The sequence below is a fragment of the Rhinopithecus roxellana genome, chromosome 4 (genome assembly GCF_007565055.1).
Source record: "Rhinopithecus roxellana isolate Shanxi Qingling chromosome 4, ASM756505v1, whole genome shotgun sequence".
Taxonomy (NCBI): domain Eukaryota; kingdom Metazoa; phylum Chordata; class Mammalia; order Primates; family Cercopithecidae; genus Rhinopithecus; species Rhinopithecus roxellana.
The window spans coordinates 36060072-36081119 of record NC_044552.1 but is presented as its reverse complement, the minus strand read 5'-3'; the positions used below and the strand labels follow the sequence as shown (position 1 = coordinate 36081119).

Here is a 21048-nt window from a genome sequence, read left to right as displayed (position 1 = left end):
CAACATGATGAAACCCCATCTCTACTGAAAATATTAAAAACTAGCCGGACGTGGTGGCAGGTGCCTGTAATCCCAGCTACTCAGGAGGCTGAGGCAGGAGAATCACTTGAACCCTGGAGGTGGAGGTTGCAGTGAGCCGAGGTCGTGCCATTGCACTCCAGCCTGGGCAACAAGAGCGAGACTCCTGTCTCAAAAAAAAAAAAAAAAAAAAAAAACTGGAAGAAAAGCAGTCCAAGTAGGAGGAACCATAAATACATGCAAAGACACACTGATTCTATAAGGAGTTCGGTGTGTTTGCAGTGTAGAAGACCATGAAGACAGAAGTAGGCAGGGGCTAGATCATGTAACGCATCATAGGCATGGGGAGGAGTGGATTTTATTCTCAGCAAATGGAAAGCTAAAGGAGGGTTTTGAGCAGGAGAGTGGCAGGATCTGCTGTATGCTACTGTGGCTGCTGGGTAAAAGAGGGGTGACGAGAGGGCAGGGAGACCAGTTAGGGATCTGCTGTGGTGGACTAGATGAGATGATGCTGGTCTGGGCGAGAATGTCGGGAATGGAAGTGAGGAGAAGTGGTTTGATTTAGAATATAGTTTGCAGGAAGAGCTGATTAAATGACCTACTAGTAGATTGAAGTGAAATCTAAAGGAAAGAGCATTCAAGTATAACTCCATTATGCCTAAGCATAAATGGCAGTGCCATGACTGAGGTGGAGAAGAGAGAAGGTGGGACTTGGGAAGGAAATCCGTAATTTGGTTTTGGCCTTGCTAAGTTTGCAATCTGAGTATAGATGTCCAGTAGCCAGTTGAATACGTGCATCTGGAGTTCCTGGGAGAGGTCCAGGCTGAAGATATAAATTTGGAAGCTGCTGGCCTGTAAATGGTGTGTAATGGCATGGGAATGAATGAGATCATCTAGGGAGAGAGTGTGGGTAAACAAGGGAAGAGTACTGAAGACAAGCCTGGAAAGCTCCCAGCTTTTAGAGATTTGGTTAAAAGCAAGAGGTGCTAACAAAGAAAATGAGCAATGAGTGAGGTTGGAGTGAAATCAGAGGAGGATGGGTCCCTGAAACCTGGAGTGTTTGGAGAAAGAATTCAGTTTGGTGAACTGTGATTAATCTGAAGCAGGTTAGGTAAAAAAAGTAGATAATTGGCCGGGCGCGGTGGCTCAAGCCTGTAATCCCAGCACTTTGGGAGGCTGAGACGGGCGGATCACGAGGTCAGGAGATCGAGACCATCCTGGCTAACACGGTGAAACCCCGTCTCTACTAAAAAATACAAAAAACTAGCCGGGCGTGGTGGCGGGCGCCTGTAGTCCCAGCTACTCCGGAGGCTGAGGCAGGAGAATGGCATAAACCCGGGAGGCAGAGCTTGCAGTGAGCTGAGATCCGGCCACTGCACTCCAGCCTGGGCGACAGAGCGAGACTCCGTCTCAAAAAAAAAAAAAAAGTAGATAATTTGTGACCACAATAAAAGCCATTTCTGTGGAGTGATGGGGATGAACATCCAGTTGGAATAACTTGAGGAGAGAATACCAGATGAAAAAAAAAGAGAGAGAATGCAAAATAGGTTTGAGAATGTCCCAGTTATCTATTGCTACCTCAAAAAACCCTTAACACTTAGTAGCTTAAAACAGTGACTCTGCAGGGATAGTGTCTGCTCCATGTGGTATCAGCTGGGGTAGCTCAAAAGCTGGGGCTAGAGTCATCTGAAGGCTCACTCAGCCATGTCCGGTGGTTGAGACTGGCTTTCAGCCAGAACCCCTGCGTGTGCTCTGGGCTTCCTCACAACATGGTGGCTGGGTTCCAAGGGCAAGTTCTAAGAAAGCCTGGTGGAAACCTATCACTTTTGATAACCTAGCCCTGGAAGTCACATTGTGTCGTTTCTGCAGTTATCTTCAACAAGGCAGCCAGAAAGTTTCCTCCAGGTTGAAGAAAAATATAATAGATTCCTCCCTTTGATGGGAGGAATGAGTGAAGCCAGAACCATTGTCCTGCCATTTTCTGAAAATACATCTGCCACAAGAGGTTTTGTTGTAAAGGGAGCAAAATTTAGGACAGTAGCTTGGGGGGAATGTGGACAGGTCAGCTTACCCAGTAGGCAGTGCCTAGGGCCCAATATTTTAAATTTCTTTTAAAACCAGAATAAAGGCCAAGCATGGTGGCTTGATGCCTATAATCCCAGCACTTGGGAGGCCAAGGCAAGACGGTCACTTGAACCCAGGAGTTCAAGACTGGGAAACATAGTGAGACCTTGTCTCTACTAAATATCAAAAAATTAACCAAGCATGGTGGTGCACAATTGTAGTCCTAGATACTCAGGAGGCTGAGGCGGGAGGATTGCTTGAGCCCAGGAGGTCGAGGCTATAGTGAGCCCTGATAGCACCAGTACACTCCAGCCTGGGTGACAGAGACCCTATCTCAGGATAAATACATTAGTTAATTAAAATAAAATCAGAGCCAGGAGCGGTGGCTCATGCCTGTAATCCCAGCACTTTGGGAGGCCAAAGCGGGTGGATCACTTGAGGTCAGGAGTTCAAGACCAGCCTGACCAATGTGGTGAAACCCTGTCTCTACTAAAAACAGAAAATTAGTCTGGCATGGTGGTGCACACCTGTAATCCCAGCTACTTGGGAGGCTGAGGCAGGAGAATCACTTGAACTCGGCAGGGCAGAGGTTGCAGTGAGCCGAGATCATGCCATTGCACTCCAGCCTGGGTGACAGAGCAAGACTCTGTCTCATAATAATAATAATAATAAAATCATAATTAAAAAGAAACACCCAGTCTAGATTATGTTCCTTTTTATACCAGTGATAATTATTAATATTTACTTATTTAATATTTTTTCAGTATTTATATTATGACCCATGAAGGCAAAAACGTGGGGCCCATGAACGTCATAATACATGTAGCCCTGAATGTGGGGTCAAGGAAGGATTTTTGTCTTGTTTTAATAAAGGCAATATTACAGCACATCTGAATGCTGACAGGAATGCCATTAGAGAGGGATGAGTAGAGGCTGCAGAAGAGAAAGGGAGTAACTGCGGGAATGAAGCTTTCGAGTAGGTAAAGAGAGATGGGATCTAGGAAACAAGTAGCGGCATTGACGGGGACAAGGGGAAGGGCACGCTGCTTCCACTGAGACTGGAAGGGGGCAGAGGACATGGGCATAGATACAGAGAAGTTGGTAAACACTGGTGGGAAGATGAGTCACTGCCTCGTCTGTCTCTGTGAAGTGGGTGACAGTGTGGGAATGAGTGGAAGGTTTGAGGGCAGGAAGCGCTATGGAATAGTCATCTCAGAGAGGGGGAGAGGGAATTCGGCAGGAAGAATATGTAGTACGATTGTCTGACATGATCTGAAGTGTGTACAGCCAGCATGATTTGTGATGTCCTCCTGTGATGTCCAGGCTCCCCACTGTAGGCAAGGTGTTACTGCATAGTTAGCGTACCGCCTTAACCAGGGCCAGGCCAAGTGAGGCATTAGGAGGAGAACAAAAGTCAAAATGGGGAGAATGCTGGGCCATGGAATGAGGATAAGGAGGAGAGTGAGGAGATGAGCAAGATGACAGATGTTAAAAACGGATCAGCAGGTTGGAAGTCGCAATGAGATTAGTGAATTATTGGAGTGAAGGTATTAGAGTAACAGATGGAAGGGGTGGGGTGCGGATAAGAGAAGGCAGCATTTGAATGTTTCAGAGGTAGTAGAGATTGGTGACAGCAAGGCCTAGGGTGGTGATCCTCAAACTTCAGTATGCATTGGAAGCACCTGGAGGGGCTTGTTAAAACACAGACTCCTGGCCCCAACCCACAGTTCCTGATTCAGTAGGTCTGAGGTGGGGCCTAAGACTTTGCATTTCTAACAAGCTCCCAGATGCTGCACTTGTGGCTCAGGGACCACAAGTGAATGGAAGTCCTAGGTAAGATGGAAGAAAAGCTCTTTGGAACTAAAGAGACCAAGGACCAGGCCAAACACAGTGACTCACGCATGTGGGACCATGCCAGGTTGCCAGCAATTAAAGAGTAAGAGGGCAGTGTGACCCCCACACATACTCTCATTGGGGCTGGGCACAGTGGCTCACGCCTGTAATCCCAGCACTTTGGGAGACCAAGGCAAGCAGATCATCTGAGGTCAGGAGTTCGAGACCAGCCTCGTCAACCTGGTGAAACCTCGTCTCTACTAAAAATACAAAAATTGGCCAGGTGTGGTGGCAGGTACCTGTAATCCCAGTTACTAGGAAGGCTGAGGCAGGAGAATTGCTTGAACCCAGGAGGCGGAGGTTGCAGTGAGCCGAGATCCAGCCGAGGCTGGAGCCATTGTACTCCAGCCTGGGTGAAAAGAGCAAAAGCCCTGTCTCAAAAAAAAAAAAAAAGGAGATCAAGGACCTTTGAGGCCAGTGTGTGGGATGGGCTGTTTATCCACTTGGATGTCAGAGTCACTGAAATGACTGACATGATGCTTTGAGACAAGCAGGGAGGTCAACAGTGAATTACAGCAAGGAGGGAAGTAAATAGTGGCAAGGAGTCAGATGTGGCTTCAAAGGGACTGGCCTTTTCTCGGGAGAAAACAATAAAAGGCCATTTGGAGGCAAGAGTGAGAAGAGAGGAGGACACTAGCCCTGTTATCTAGACCTTGAGGTGTGTGGGGGAGAAAAACCCACCACCACTTGAAAGGATGACAGAAGAAATCACATTTCTCCTTCAGGAATAGCAAGAAAGTTAAAAGAGCTTTCAGAGCTCCGTGACGTCTGGAGGCAGAGAACAGTGAGAGAGGAGGTCAGGCCTGGAGATGTGCAAGACAATTCAGGCTGAACACCCAGTGAGGGACAGGTAGGTTAAGGACAGATTCACTGGAAATGCTGCCTCTGAAATCTTCTAGAAAAATGAGTGTCGCTGGGCGCAGTGGCTCACGCCTATAATCCCAGCACTTTGGGAGACCAAGGCGGGTGGATCACTTGAGGTCAGGAGTTTGAGACCAGCCTGGCCAACATGGTGAAACCTCATCTCTACTAAAAATACAAAAATTAGCTGGGTGTTGGGTGCAGCAAACCAACATGGTACATGTATACCTATGTAACAAACCTGCATGTTATGCACATGTACCCTAGAACTTAAAGTATAATAAAAAAAGAAAAAAGAAAAAAACCTGAGTGTTGTGGTGAGCACCTGTAATCCCAGCTGCTCGGGAGGCTGAGGCATGAGAATCACTTGAACCCGGAGGTGGAGCTTGCAGTGAGCCAAGATCGCGCCACTGCACTCCAGCCTGGGCGACAGAGCGAGACCCTGTCTCAAAAAATAAATTTTTTTTTAAAAAAAGCAAAAAAAAAAGAAAAATGTGTGTCCCAGGTCTTTTGATTTCTTGGAGGTGTCATTTTTATGTTACATTAAAATAAGCATGAATATGTAATTGTTCAAAAGCAAATTTACATGGCCTTTAATGTAAAAGTAAGAGCCTTCAAAGATATTTTAGGCCATGCTCCCAGATCCTTCTCGGGTGAAGGGTTGGAGGGAGGTATTTGTATTTTTAATCAGAAAGTGAAAAGCTCCCAAGATCAAAGGTGGGATCTGGAAAGGAGCTTCAGATCCTGTGTCAGAGACTGAGTTAGCCTGGAAACAGAGTTGCTCACCTAGAGCCCTTCCCATCATAGATTCTGCCTCTTTTCACTAGACCGTCTGAAGGGCAAGTCCCAGATCACCAGCGGATTCTGTTTTACGGATTAGGACTTGATCTCACTTCCTCTCTGGGCTTGAGTCTCCTATCTCCAAGATGGGCCTCCCTGGAGCAATGTAGGGCCCAGCTAAAGAGACAGGGAGTGAGTGAGATGGGAGGATCCCAGCCTGGCACCCCCACTCTTTCTTCACTCTGCATCCCTCTCAATTTCTTCCCCTTCTACCTCTTCAGAGTCTGCCTGGGCCAGCTTGGTTGCTTTGTTAACAAGGCTAAGGGAAGGGGTGAGACTGGAGGAGCTTAGACTGGAGGTCAGAACTTCCAGGGGACTCTCCTTTTTTTTTTTTTTTTTTTTTTTTTTTGAAATGGAGGCTTACTCTGTCCCCCAGGCTGGAGTGCAGTGGCGCAATCTCGGCTCACTGCAACCTCCGCCTCCTGGGTTCAAGTGATTCTCCTGCCTCAGCCTCCTGAGTAGCTGGGATTACAGGTGCCTGCCATTACGCCCAGCTAATTTTTTAGTATTTTTAGTAGAGACAGGGTTTCACCATGTTGGCCAGGCTGGTCTCGAACTCCTGATCTCATGATCCACCCATCTCGGCCTCCCAAAGTGCTGGGATTACAGGCATGAGCCACCGTGCCCGGCTGCCCGGGGAATCTTCTAATAGTCTTAGGACGGCTTAGCTGGCCTGGGCCCACCTCCCTTACCACCTGCCCCCTGCACTGACAATCATGTTCAGTCATCCAGGAGATGATGGAGAGGCTGGTCAGGCCTCCTGGAAAGGGAGGAAGAGGGCCCTAGCTGGAGAGATTCATCAGCAGAAGCCAGGGAGGAGACACAGACCCTTGCTCCCTGACACTCCTCAGGGCCAGCATGGGGCAGGAGTTTAGCTGGGAGGAGGCAGAGGCAGCTGGCGAGATAGATGTGGCAGAGCTCCAGGAGTGGTACAAGAAGTTTGTGATGGAGTGCCCCAGCGGCACACTCTTTATGCATGAGTTTAAACGCTTCTTCAAGGTCACAGACGATGAGGAGGCCTCCCAGTACGTAGAGGGCATGTTCCGAGCCTTCGACAAGAATGGGGTAAGGCACCCTGAAGGGAAGGAATGGTAGCCAGTCCACCTGGCGCCTTCCTCCACGAGTGTCCTCAGGGAGAGCTCCCAGTTCCCCACTCCTTCTGCTCTTTCTCTACTCTTCTTTCCACTGCATCTCTCGTTACCTTTTCTGTGTCACTCCCCAAACCCTTCTGTCTCTTCTCTTCATTTTGTCGCTTTCCATCTTATCTGTCTCTCCTTCCCTCCCTCTATCTCTCAGCTGTCGGCTGATGCTCCCTGTGTCCTCTTCTTGAGAGCTGAAGGGGGACTGGCAGACAGTCCAGGTCCTCTCTTTGTGTACTTTTGGCCAAGACTCTGCAGCCAATGACTGGGTTTTCACATCTGCCAGAGACCCTGTCACTCTAAACACTAGGAGCAAAAGAGATGTTCCAAATGGGATGAGGTATCTTAGCATGGGCTATGAGCTCCCTCTTGTTGGGGTTCTTTGAACTGAGACTGGTCAGATTCTCCCTGTCAAGAATGCTGGAGGAGGCTCCTGCATGGATTGGGAGACTGAGAGGATGACTGCAAAAGCCCCTTACAGCTCTTAAAGTCCAGGAAGGTTTCATGAAATCATTCAGACCAGAGTTTCTCTAAGCCCCCAATGTCACTAGCAGCTAAGAAGGTAACACACCTTGTAAATTCACCTGGGGGATTGAATTTTAAATTTCAATTCAGTTACAAAACCCCTTGATTATTTAAGGTTATCCAGTTCAGTGCCCTGGCAATCCTGCAAACCACTGGATTTGCCTCAAATACCTATTTAATCTGGAGAAAGCATCAGTATTCCACTTCTCAGTGCGTGGAGAATTTAGCTTTCTAAGCTGAATCACTGGGAATGCCACTTCAGGTCTCATCCTGTTGCTGGTACCAGTCAGTGCACATCCCCACAGTGCCTGTCCCGGGACAGGAGGGTGAGGTCAGCATCTTCAATTCAACAGAACCTCCTCAGAGATGAACCCCATTGACCACCCCACAGGGCACAGAGCCAGTTTCGGGCTTCTTAGCACTCCCCCTCTCCTCGGTCTCCTCTGAGTCAGCAGCAACCCTGGGTGGGAGGGGCAGACTTTTGTTATTCCAAATTAAATGATGAGAAAGCTGGGCAAAAGGAAATGAATCGATTTGCCCAAGGTCTTAAGTGCTCCTGCTTAGAAGGCAGGTTTTTTAAAGAGAGAAGATGAGTTTTTAAAATAATTGATGATTTTTTAAAATGTCTTAAGAAAAGTAAACAAATATATCAGGTCATAAATAATAAGACTCATTTAAGTCCATCAATCTTCCCCAGATTCATCTAAAAATCAGTACAATCATGATTTAAGATCGAAAAGGGCTGATTAAGCCCCTAGGCATATAGTGGTACTCCTTATGCCTCATCTCTTCTTATAAATCGGCATATCATGTTCATCAGTGTTTTTTCCTTTTCGGATAACTTCTTAATTTTGCTATGATTCTAAATTTACAGAAAAGTTATAAGAATTATACAAGTAACTCCCATATGCAATTTATCCAAATTTCCCCAGTTAATTACATTTTATCTCATTTACTTTATCATTCTGCCTCTCTATATACACATACATATATGTAATATATCCTATAAGTATATATACATATACATGATACATAATTTATACATATACAGAATATAGACATATACTTTTTTTAAGAGAAAGTTACAGATATCATACCTATTTATCCCTAAGTATTTCAGTGTGTATTTTCTTTTTCTTTTTGGTTTTTGAGACAGGGTCTCGCTCTGTCACCCAGGCTGTAGTACAGTGCATGATCTCAGCTCTTTGCAGCCTCTGATTTCCGAGGCTCAAGGGATCCTCCCACCTCAACCTCTCAAGTAGCTGGGATTACAGGTGTGCACCACCATGCCTGCTAATTTTTGTATTATTTACTTATTTATTTTGGTAGAGACAGAGTCTTACCATGTTGCCCAGGCTGAAGTGCAGTGGCACGATCTCAGCTCACTGCAATCTCCACCTCCCGGGTTCAAGCGATTCTCGTGCCTCATCCTCCCGAGTAGCTAGGATTATAGGTGCGCGCCCCCATGCCTGGCTAATTTTTGTATTTTTAGTAGAAACAGGATTTTACCATGTTAACCAGGCTGGTGTCGAACTCCTGACCTGAAGTGATCCGCCCACCTCGGCCTCCCAGAGTGCTGGGATTACAGGCATGAGCCGCTGCACCCGGTCAGCTTTCTTTCTTTTTTCCTTTTTCTTTTCTTTATTTTATTTTATTTTATTTTATTTTTTGAAATGGAGTGCAGTAGTGTGATCTCGGCTCACTGCAACCTCCACCTCCCAGATTCAAGCGATTCTCCTGCCTCAGACTCCCCAGTAGCTGGAACTACAGGCGAGTGCCACCACGCCCAGCTAATTTTTGTATTTTTAGTAGAGACGGGGTTTCACCATGTTGGCCAGGATGGTCTCCATCTCTTGACTTCATGATCCGCCAGCCTCAGTCTCCCAAAGTGTTGGGATTACAGGCATGAGCCACTGCACCCGGCCTTCCTTTTTCTTTGTTTGTTGTTGTTTTTTGTTTTTTGGTTTTTTTTTTTTTTTTTGGTGTGATCACACATTGCATTTACCTGTTGTATCCTCCTTAGTCTTCTTTAACTTGGAACCTTTAATCTCAGCTTTTCTTTTTTATTTGGCTGTGACATTGTTGAAGACTGCGCACCTCCATGCCTGGCTGAATTATGTGGTAGGACACCCCACAATTGGTGTTTGCCTGAATTGGCAGAATTGCCACTGATGTGATGTTGTGTCCTCGGTGCATCATATCATCAGGTATAAGATGTCAGCTTGTCCCGTCACTGGCACAGTTAACTTTGATCACTTGGTTAAGGTGATATCTGCCATGTTTCAACACTGTAAAGTTACTATTTTTTTTCTTTGTAATTAATAAGCATCTCATAGGGATATACCTTAAGACTAAGTAAATATCCTATTGTTCAGTCAAATTTTCTACTGGCTTTGGCATCTGTTGATAATTTTCTAACCCCACCACCCCTTCTCTATTTACTAGTTGGCGTTCCACTGTAAGGAAGAGCCTCCCTAGAACATGTTTTTAAGTTCCTCTCTCAGGGACTGAGTCTTCTTTCCCGCTTAGTCTTTGTCTCCAAACCTACACCTAACTCCATTCCCCTTTATATCGAGGAGTGTCATTTCTGAACAATCGGTCTGAGATTTCTAAAGCAAATCAAATCAAAAGAGTTTATGGATCTGGTTCACATGTGAAAATCTGAGGTGATGGAAACTGGTTTGGTGGAGACAAAGGTGTAGGAACACCTCATCTCTGCCACTCTCCCTTGCAACTCTGGTGGTTGCCCTATGACCGCCTAGAATGGAAGAAAGGGGAGGGTCAAGATCAAATGTCATTTGGGATTCTTGTATAACATGCATTGAGGTCAGGGCTGGTGCACAAATGTGGCCAATTCAAGGAGAAACAGGGCAGATAATCCCACAGAGCCGGTGACACGCCCATCCTATTCCTGAGTAGACAGCCATTTCCATCACTCTCAGGCCTCTGTGGGTAATTGGAGCTGACAAGGTCCCATGCACAGCAGATGAGATTAATCTCAGCTGGAAGTTTCCCAGAAATGGTCCTGGGGTTTCCAATAACCTCTCAGATGAGATCACTTGTCTAGAGATCACTCTGGAATATGTCTCATATAAGGCAAGGAGTCATAGAAACTGAATCATGTTGAGAGGATGTTGTAGGAACAGAAGTTTTGGGACAAAGAATGAGGAAGACTGGAGATCTAGAGAGTGGGGATTTGTGGTGGTTTCAGGTTTTTTGTTTTTGTTTCTCTTCTCTTGGCATCCCCAAGCACTAGGCTCATTTGCTGGACAGAAATAGATCTTAAGTGGAGACTGCAAGTTTTTCCTACTTGATGAACTGGAGGAGATGTGTGCCTGGAAAAGCTCTGCCACTTGCTGGCTGGGTGGCCTGGGAACCTCTGGGTCCCGGACTCCTCATCCATAAAATGGGGATAATAACTCATCCTCATTAAATAAGAAACACAAGTTTGCTTTGTGGTAAGCTTAATAAATAACAACTACTCAAGAAAATAGCCTTTTAAAGAACTGACAACCACTGCCAAGTGTCTACCCTAAAAAAAAATACCAGAGATGTAAGAAAAGGTATACATGCAAAAAAAAAGTTCATTGTGTAATGGAAAATATTAGAAATATGTTAAACAAAGGGAATGTTCAGTACCCCCTCCCCACCAAAAAAGAAAACATGGAAGTTGACATTTTAAATAATTTTTAAAGACATGAGAAAATGTTACATGAAAATGAAGGAAACAAAATTATAAATATAATCTGACCTCAATTAGGTAAGTATATGACGGGGAGTATGGAGACCATGTATTTATAGGAATTACATAAAAGATATGAATAGAACACTTCAGGTACTAAAGTAAGCTCGTTTTGTTTTCTTCTTAGCTTTTCCTTAGGCTTCTTGTTGTTTCCTTCATTTTCTGCCATTTCTCCTGTTGCTCAAACCTTGTTCACCCAGGCACCCCTTGATCTGGGGCTGGGGCTCCTGAGTGTCCTGACCCAGTGGGACAGAAGTGCTCTGCTCTGGGCCATCGGTGTCATTTCCGATAACAAAGTCAAGTGAATGACAGGCACTCCTGGTTCCACTTATTTATTTTTTATTTGGAGAGTGGAGGTCCCAACCCTGGAATAAGTGAGCACCTGTAAGTGAGACACTGGCACAGCTAACCCACTGCAGCCACCAACAGCAGCAGCAGCCTGTCACCCCAAATGCATTTGGAGAAGAAAGCAAGAATATATCCTCTTTCTTGTTTACTGCTTTAGAAATCATTATTGCTGCCGGGCGCCGTGGCTCAAGCCTGTAATCCCAGCACTTTGGGAGGCCGAGACGGGCGGATCACGAGGTCAGGAGATCGAGACCATCCTGGTGAACACGGTGAAACCCCGTCTCTACTAAAAATACAAAAACTAGCCGGGCGAGGTGGTGGGCGCCTGTAGTCCCAGCTACTCGGGAGGCTGAGGCAGGAGAATGGCGTAAACCCGGGAGGCAGAGCTTGCAGTGAGCTGAGATCTGGCCACTGCACTCCAGTCCGGGCGACAGAGCGAGACTCCACCTCAAAAAAAAAAAAAAAAAAAAAAAAAGAAATCATTATTGCTGCCGCATTTCTGTTACAAGAAGTTTCTGTTGTTTCTTGGTGAGAGTCACCTTACAAGTAGACTGTGCCTCTCTCCCTTCCTCTGCTCAGTTAGCATCTGAGCTCTGTGCTTCCCCCACCCTTCCTGGATGGGCTGGAGTCACAGGCCTGTTGTTCAGTGTAATGTACACTGGAACTTAGAAGTGTGTAGGGCTGGAGACACTGCCTGTCTGCCTCTCTCTGACTTGGGGTGAATGAGAATGCAGAGGAAAATTTCAACATGGGCTCTGCTTTCTAATCTCCTTCAAAACTGTCTTAGTCCCAAATTCAGATCAAGTCCGTCATTGACTAATTGATTCATGAATATCTATTGGCTTCCAGCTCTGGCTGTAAGTGGCACTGTGCTAGGCATGGAGGAGAAACCCAAGCAATGTCAACCCCTCTCTTTTCCCCAGGAGCATATAATGTGGTTAGAGAACGAGACATTTAGGAAACAGTTAAGTGACAATGCCAGAGAAAGTCCCAAGCTGTGTAGAATAGACAGTAGATGCTGAGGATGTTAGAATGGGGAGGGAGAGAGCACTATGGCTGAATAGATCAGAGAACGAAGGCTTCCTGGAGGAGGGGACCCTTGAGCTCAGCCTTGAAGGATGGGTAGGCTTGGGTGATCACAGAAAATGAGAAGAGAGAATGTTCTCTAGGCTGGGTGTGGTGGCTCATGCCTGTAATCCAAACATTTTGGGAGGCCAAGAAGGGAGGATCACTTGAGCCCAAGAGTTTGAGACCAGCCTGGGTAACGTAGTGAGACCCTGTTTCTAAAAATAAATAGACAGATGATTGATAGATAGATAGATAGATAGATAGATAGATAGATAGATAATGTGATACAGACGATAGATAGATAGATAGATAGATAGATAGATAGATAGATAGATAGATAGATAGATAGATAGATAATAGAATGTTCTCTACCCCAAGGGTGGAGAAAGGCTTGAGCAAAGATGCAGAGGCCACATGGATTAAAATGAGGAGGAGAAGCCCTGTGTTTGCAGGGATGAATGACATATGCTCTGGGGAGGTGGGCTGTGCCCTCAGCAGCATCCACATCTAATGCAGGACAACACCATTGACTTCCTGGAGTACGTGGCAGCCCTGAATCTCGTGCTGAGAGGCACCCTGGAGCACAAGCTGAAGTGGACCTTCAAGATTTATGATAAGGATGGCAATGGCTGCATCGACCGCCTGGAGCTACTCAACATTGTGGAGGTTAGTGTCTCTGCCCATGGGCCCGCAGCCTGGGCACTTGAGCACTGCTGGAGCTCTGAGGGTTGGCTGCAAGTGGCCAGCGGGGACTGAAGAAGAGGCCTTGAAATCATTCTGAGTGTGTTTCCTGTGTTCTCGTTCTGAGTGTGTACTTTCTAGTGGAATTAAGCTAGAAATCAATCACAAAAGATTATTAGAAAATCCCCATCTGTTTGGAAATTAGGCAGTAGACTTCCACATACTCCATGGATCAAAGAAATACTTTCCCTCTCTTTGTGTATCCCCACATGTGTATCCCCATCTCTCTCTCTCTCTCTCTCTCTCTCTCTCTCTCTGTCACACACACACGGCAAGTGTCTTAAATTGAAAAATAGCGCAAGCATGATATACTACAACTTGTGAAATGCAGCTAAAGCTGAACCTGCAGAAAAATTTATAGATTTAAAATGTACATATTAGAAAATAAGACTTAAAATGCATACATTAGGAAATAGAGGCTGGATGCAGTGGCTCATTCCTGTAATCTCAGTACTTTGGGAGGCTGAGGTGGGAGGATTGCTTGAGCCCAGGAGTTCAAGACCAACCTGGAAAACAAAGGGAGACCCCATCTCTACAAAAAGTTTAAAAATTATCCAGGCTTGGAGGTACATGCCTGTAGTCCTAGCTACTTGGGAGACTGAGCTGGGAGGATTGCTTGAGTCAGGAGTTGGAGGCTGCAGTAAGCTATGATCATGCCACTGCATTCCAGCTGGGGCAACAAAGTAAGATCCAGTCTCAAAAAAAGAAAAGAAAAGAAAAGAAAATATATATTAGGAAATAATTAGAAAATGTATACTATATTAGAAAATAAGACTTTATATATTAGAAAATCAATGATCTAAGAGGCCATCTCAGGAAATTAGAAAAAAGGAAGAGTAAATTAAGGCCAGGTGCAGGGACTCACACATGTAATCCCAGCACTTTGGGAGGCTGAGGTGAGTGGATCACTTGAACCCAGGAGTTCAAGATCAGCCTGGGCAACATAGTAAGACCCCATCTCTACAAAAAATACAAAAAAAATTAACTGGGCATGGTGGTATGCACCTGGTCCCAACTACTCCAAAGGCTGAGGTGGGAGGATTGCCTGAGCCTGGGAGGTCGAGGCTACAATGAGCTGTGATTGTGCCACTGCACTCCAGCCTGAGCAACAGAGTGAAAACCTGTCAAAAAAAAAAAAAAGGTAAAATAAACCCTTGTCTGGGAGCAGTGATGGCTCACACCTGTAATACCAGCACTCTGGGAGGCCGAGGTGGGAAGAACACAAGGTCATGAGATCGAGACCATTCTGGCTAACATGGTGAAACCCAGTCTCTACTAAAACTACAAAAAACTAGCCGGGCGTGGTGGCAGGTGCCTGTAGTTGCAGCTACTGTGAAGGCTGAGGCAGGAGAATCGCTTGAACCTGGGAGATAGAGCTTGCAGTGAGCCGAGATGGCGCCACTACACTCCAGCCTGGGCGACAGAGCGAGACTCCATCTCAAAATAAATAAATCAATAAATAAAATTAAATCCAAAGATAGTAGAAGAAAGAAAATAAACAGCAGAAATCAATAAAATAGAAAACACAAATGCATGAGAAAAAGTCAAGATCAGAAGTTATTTCTTTTAAAAGACTCACCATCACTCTCTATTAGCAAGAATGATTAAGGAAGAAAAGAAGTGCCTAGTGCATTCCACACTCTGGCGTGTTCCCTGCGTTAGCCAGACCGTCGTTAGCCCTATTTCACAGAGCAAGAAGTTGCTTCATAGAGATTCTGTAATCCGCCCAAATTAGTCTACCTAGAAAGTGCTGGAGCTGGATTTAACCCCTCAGTCTCCCAAGACACGTCGATGAGGCCTACTTTGTGCTGGGCACTGGGCTGGGCAGTGAGGCCATAGAGGTGCATAAGACACAGCTTCTGTCCTCAGGGAACGCCAGCCTGGGAGCTAAGGAAAACCATCATATGTGTCCATCTCTTCCACATTTACATAGTGCTTTCTTTCTTTCTTTCTTTTTTTTTTTTTTTTTTTTTTTTTTTTTTTTTTTTTTTTTTTTTTTTTTGAGACAGAGTCTCGTTTTGTTGCCCAGGCTGAAGTTCAGTGGCACAATCTCAGCTCACTGCAACCTCTTCCTCCTGGGTTCAAGCAATTCTCCTGCCTCAGCCTCCTGAGTAGCTGGGATTACAGGCACCCACCACTGTGCCTGGCTAGTTTTTGTATTTTTAGTAGAGACAGGATTTCACCATGTTGGCCAGGCTGGTCTTGAACTCCTGACCTCAAGTGATGGCCCGCCTCGGCCTCTCAAAGTGCTGGGGTTACAGGCGTGAGCCACAGCGCCTGGCCTACATGATGCTTTCACATAGTTTCACCAGGAGAGGAAACAGGAAAAGGAGAAACCTGGGTTTTTCCCTCCCGTCCATGAGGAGGGAACATGTGTATCCCCATCGTTCTGTTTTACACATGTACAGACACACACATATATAGATACACTGAATTTTCTTCTCTGCACCTCTATTTCTTCCTGTGTAGAATGCGATTTAGACTCATGGTGACTTAAACCTCCCTCATTAGAGGTTTTGGATTTGGGCTTTGCGGCTCACAGTGGAAATGCAAATGGTGTTGGGGTCAGGTGGGGTGTGAGGCCGGGAACTCAGCTGGAATTAGGCCAGTGGGATTCTGAGAGCACCGCCTTAAGACAGGTCAGTTTTGATCTGGATCCAGATTACGTGATCCTAAGACGCATAGCCTGGGAAGCCAGCACTGGGGAAGTGGTGCTGAGGGATGTGGGTCATGGGGGTGAGGGTGAGCTTGCAGGGTCTCCCATCAATGCAACTGAGTTTTCTTTGGCAGGGAATTTACCAGCTGAAGAAAGCCTGCCGGCGAGAGCTACAAACTGAGCAAGGCCAGCTGCTCACGCCCGAGGAGGTCGTAGACAGGATCTTCCTCCTGGTGGATGAGAATGGAGATGGTAAGAGGGGCAGAGATGTGTGGGGGGTGCTGCCCACTCTGCATCACCGCCACTTTCTGGCCTCACATCCTTGGGCAAGACCCCCCACCTTCCAACCCTGAGGTCCTCATCTGTGAGAAGGCTGTGGAGAAGATGACATGAACTAACAAAGGGACTCACGAGCACGTGTTTGTAGGAGCGACTAAAAGTCCTATAGGAGTTGCCGATGGAGGCCAAGTATGCAGAATAGAAAGAATTGGAACTTTGGAGTCAGGCAGGGAGTGATATATTGAGTGTCTTGTCCTGGTCTCAATTTCCTCATCTGGAAAATGGGGATAATAATAGTGGTTGAGAGGAATGAATGGGATAATGTGTTTAAGAGCAGGCATAGGCCGGGCGTGGTGGCTCAAGCCTGTAATCCCAGCACTTTGGGAGGCCGAGACGGGCGGATCACGAGGTCAGGAGATCGAGACCATCCTGGCTAACACGGTGAAACCCCGTCTCTACTAAAAAATACAAAAAACTAGCTGGGCGAGGTGGCAGGCGCCTGTAGTCCCAGCTACTCGGGAGGCTGAGGCAGGAGAATGGCGTAAACCCGGGAGGCGGAGCTTGCAGTGAGCTGAGATCCGGCCACTGTACTCCAGCCTTGGCGACAGAGCGAGACTCCGTCTCAAAAAAAAAAAAAAGAGCAGGCATAGGGTAGGCCTCCATTCAGGCTGCTTGGGCTCTCCTCCCTGTAGTCCAGTGCCCAGCCCCAAGGCTGTGTGGGGAGAGAGCTGGCTTTGAATACACACAGGAGCCCTCCAGATCTCTCAGCTCCACCCAGCATTTCCGTGGGACCGTATGCAAAAATTCAATTCATCTGCAAAGAAAGCCCCCTCCACCTTATTATTATTTTTTTTTTTTTTTGAGACGGAGTCTCGCTCTGTCACCCAGGCTGGAGTGCAGTGGCGCGATCTCGGCTCACTGCAAGCTCCGCCTCCTGGGTTTATGCCATTCTCCTGCCTCAGCCTTCCGAGTAGCTGGGACTACAGGCGCCCATCACCACGCTCGGCTAATTTTTTGTATTTTTAGTAGAGACAGGGTTTCACCGTGTTAGCCAGGATGGTCTCGATCTCCTGACTTCATGATCCAACCGTCTCAGCCTCCCAGAGTGCTGGGATTACAGGCATGAGCCACTGCACCCGGCCTAGAAAGCCCCTTAAAGGTGGCAGGAGACTCCTGGAGATTCAGACACCTGACAAGCCTCAAGCTTGGGGCCTGAGACTGCAGGATAATTGGCATAAGAGATGTAGGCGCATCCTGGGAGCGAGGTCTCCCTTCCTGCCCCCAGACTCAGATCTCCCCTTCTTCTGCATGACCACCTCTCCTCCCCCTTGCTCAGGCCAGCTGTCTCTGAACGAGTTTGTTGAAGGTGCCCGTCGGGACAAATGGGTGATGAAGATGCTGCAGATGGACATGAATCCCAGCAGCTGGCTCGCTCAGCAGAGACGGAAAAGTGCCATGTTCTGAGGGGTCTGGGGCCCCTGCATGACTCCAGGCTCACCCAGGTTTCCAGGGTAGTGGAAGGGTCCCTGGCTCAGCCTGCTCATGCCCACTCTTCCCCTGGTGTGGACTTCCTGGCACCCCCTGTGCAGGGCTGAGTGGGGATGGGGAAGGGCTGCTGGGTCTGAAGTGGCCAACAGGGCATAGTCCATTTTGGAGGATTCCCTGGGATGGTGAAGGGAACTGGGTTACTTTTCCCATTCAGCTGTTCCCGGGAGAAGTATGCCTTGGCTTGGTGGTTGTGGGGTTCCCACGGTTTCTAGGTGTTCTCAGTTGGAAGCAGGAGCCAACTGAGGGGTGAGGGTCCCACAGACCAAATCAGAAATGAGAACACAAAGACTGGTAGGAGGCAGGCGTGGTAGGGTATTGAGACTGAAGAAAAGGCAGGAGTGTTGGGAAGCAGGGGGCGGCAATAATTTTCCAACTTCCAGGATGCTGAGGGGCGTTAATGGGGAGGAATCTGGCCTTCTCCCGAAGGCATCCTCACCAGTGGTGTCAACAGGAAAAATGGAAGCAAATACGCTGCAGGCTGTAGTCTTTCTGCCTTTGGAAGGGTCAGCTGTGCTTAAAGGGGCTGTTTCAGCTCTGCCTGGGCGCTGCTCCGGGACCCCCTGCTGCCAACCCACCATTCCCCCAACAATCCTCCCTTTCCATCCACGTCCCCCACTATGGACCTTCCACAACTCCCAGCCATAAGCCGAATGTTTCTCTTTAAAGGATGGAGAAAACTTCTGTCTGTCTCTGGCAAGAATTGGGGGCCTGCCGACTGGGGTTCATGGGCCGGACTTTGCTTCTAATAGCTGTGTGACCCAAGACAGCCACTTCTCCTCCCTAACCTCGGTTATGTCTCAGCGGCACAGTGAGCAGGTCGGACTAGGCGAGCAGTTTGGATTATTATATTTTTAGATGTGGAATTATTTTTTGTTATATAAACTCTTATGTGTAACTCCAGTATAGAAACTAGATTAAAAGGGAGTCTCTCTGGTTGAAAGGGGGTCTGAGTACCCTCTGGAACTGGAGGCACCTCTGAAAAAAGCAAACTGAAAACCAGCGCCCTGGGTCACTGTTACTCCTATAAGACAGTTTAAAGTGAGACCTGGAAAAACATTTGCTTTATCTTGAATAGATAGGTTGTTATGTTGGTGTATAAAAAATAAAACCAACTATTAAACCTGCGACTTCGTAGGCGTGCTATTTCATATGATATTCGTATAAAATTTCCTTTAGACACCAATTTGGTAAAAAAATAATTGATTAGAAAAACATTGGCCAGGCGCAGCAGCTCATATCTGTAATCCCAGGACTTTGGGAGGCCGAGGTGGGTGGATCACCTGAGGTGAGGAGTTCAAGACCAGCCTGACCAACATGGTGAAACCCCATCTCTACTAAAAATACAAAAAAACAAAAAATTAGCTGGGCGCGGCGGCAGGTGCCTGTAATCCCAGCTACTCGTGAGGCCGAGGCAGGAAAATCACTTGAACCCGGGAGTTGGAGGTTGCAGTGAGCCAAAATCACGCCATTGCACTCCAGCCTCAGTAACAAGTATGAAATTCCATCAAAAAAAAAAAAAAAAAAGAGAAACAGAGAAAGAGAAAGAGAAAAAGAAAGGAAGGGAGGAAGGAAAGGAGGGAGGGAGGGAGGGAAGGAGGGAAAGACAGAAAGAAAGAAAGAGAAAAGCAAAGCAAAGCAAAGCAAGTGGGCCAGGTGCGGTGGCTCATGCCTGTAATCCCAGCACTTTGGGAGGAAGAGGTGGGCGGATCACCTGAGGTAGGGAGTTGGAGACCAGCCTGACCAACTTGGTGAAATCCCGTCTCTACTAAAGCGACAAAATGAACCAGGTGTGGTGGCATGTGCCTCTAATCCCAGTTACTTGGGAGGCTGAGGCAGGAAAATCGCTTGAACCCTGGAGGCAGAGGTAGCAGTGAGCCAAGATCGCCCCATTGCACTCCAGCTTGGGCAACAAGAGTGAAACTCCATCTCAAAAAAAAATATATATATATATATGCGTGTGTGTGTGTGTGTATCCAGGTGGGACACAGACATGCCCCAAATTATGAAGAAGGTATGTGAATGACATTAAGGGATGTCCCAATTACATGCAGACACTTTCCCAGCTCTGACCTTCAGGATTTCCCGACAGGCAGCCAGCCAAAGGAGCAGAAATGTCAACTCCCTTTTTCTTTCTGTCTGAACCAACATTCAGACAGAACGACCTCTATCTCTACCTTCTTTCCATGTCTGTTGCTCAGTCCCTGGCTGACTTCCTTGTCTGGGGAGGTCCAAGTGGTGGACAGGACATGAGCAAAATGCACCCCCTCATCCTCCCAGTGGGGCACTCTCTGACTTGGTATTTTACTTATTTTCCCCCTCATTTTCTCTCTCCCACTTCTGAATGTATTTATGTATTTATTTATTGGAGACAGGATCTGGCTCTGTTACCCAGGCTGGAGTGCAGTGGCGCAATCTTAGCTCATTGCAACCTCCGCCTCCCAGGCTCAAGCGATTCTCCCAACTCAGCATCCTGAGTAGCTGGGACCACAGGTGCACACCACCACGGCCAGCTAATTTTTCTATTTTTTTGTAAAGACAAGGTTTTACCATGTTGGGCAGGCTGGTCACAAATTTCTGTGCTCCAGTGATCCACCCACCTCAGCACCCATCCCAAAGTGCTGGGATTACAGGCATTAAGCCACCATGCCTGGCTTCCTCTCCTGAATTTTCATTTACTCCCCACACCTCCCCCACACCCAGCTGAAGTGAAGACTCAAAGCCCAGAAGAAAGAGCATCTTTGAAAAAATGGTTACAGCTGCTCCAGCCTCTGTGTCTCCCCAGGTTCCTGCAGCAACCAGGTAGCTGTAATTCAGGGACAGAACCAAGAAAACTTGCCTTGGACAGGTAGAGATAGATCTCTGAGTTGGGTTTTTCATTGCTGTTGTTTTGTTTTGTTTTGTTTTGTTTTTCTGAGATGGATTCTCGCTCTATAGCCCAAGCTGGAGTGTAGTGGCGTGATTTCGGCTCACTGCAAGCTCTGCCTCCCAGGTTCACGCCATTCTCCTGCCTCAGCCTCCAGAGCAGCTGGGACCACAGGCACCTGTGACCATGCCTGGCTAATTTTTTTGTCTTTTAGTAGAGACGGGGTTTCACCATGTTAGCCAGGATGGTCTCAATCTCCTGACCTCGTGATTCGCCCACCTCGGCCCCCCAAAGTGCTGGGATTACAGGTGTGAGCCACCGCGCCCAGCCTGAGTTGGGTATTCTTAAAGTTGAGATGTGCAAAGATGCGGATGGGGCTCACCTGTAACAGACTGTCCCACTTCCCAACTGGTATCAGGTGTCACTGCAGCAAGAGGGATTTAGGTTAGACCAGGGATAGATT

The 21048-nt window shown here is 47.1% G+C and overlaps 1 protein-coding gene across 1 annotated transcript; it reads left to right on the top strand.

The window, feature by feature from the left end:
- The first annotated feature begins 6345 nt into the window (after positions 1–6345).
- GUCA1B (guanylate cyclase activator 1B) lies at positions 6346–18846 on the top strand. The gene is made up of 4 exons (XM_010369661.2): positions 6346–6741; positions 13015–13164; positions 16030–16147; positions 17511–18846. The coding sequence occupies exons 1-4, from the start codon at positions 6535–6537 to the stop codon at positions 17636–17638; spliced, it is 603 nt and encodes a 200-aa protein (XP_010367963.1). The 5' UTR covers positions 6346–6534; the 3' UTR covers positions 17639–18846.
- The last annotated feature ends 2202 nt before the right edge of the window (positions 18847–21048 follow it).

Excerpts from the sequence above, each read along its gene's own strand:
- GUCA1B (XM_010369661.2), top strand. The coding sequence starts at position 6,535 with ATGGGGCAGGAGTTTAGCTGGGAGGAGGCAGAGGCAGCTGGCGAGATA. Across the intron at positions 13,165-16,029 it reads AGCTACTCAACATTGTGGAG|GGAATTTACCAGCTGAAGAA; the intron begins GTTAGTGTCTCT and ends TTTCTTTGGCAG. Across the intron at positions 16,148-17,510 it reads GGTGGATGAGAATGGAGATG|GCCAGCTGTCTCTGAACGAG; the intron begins GTAAGAGGGGCA and ends CCCCTTGCTCAG.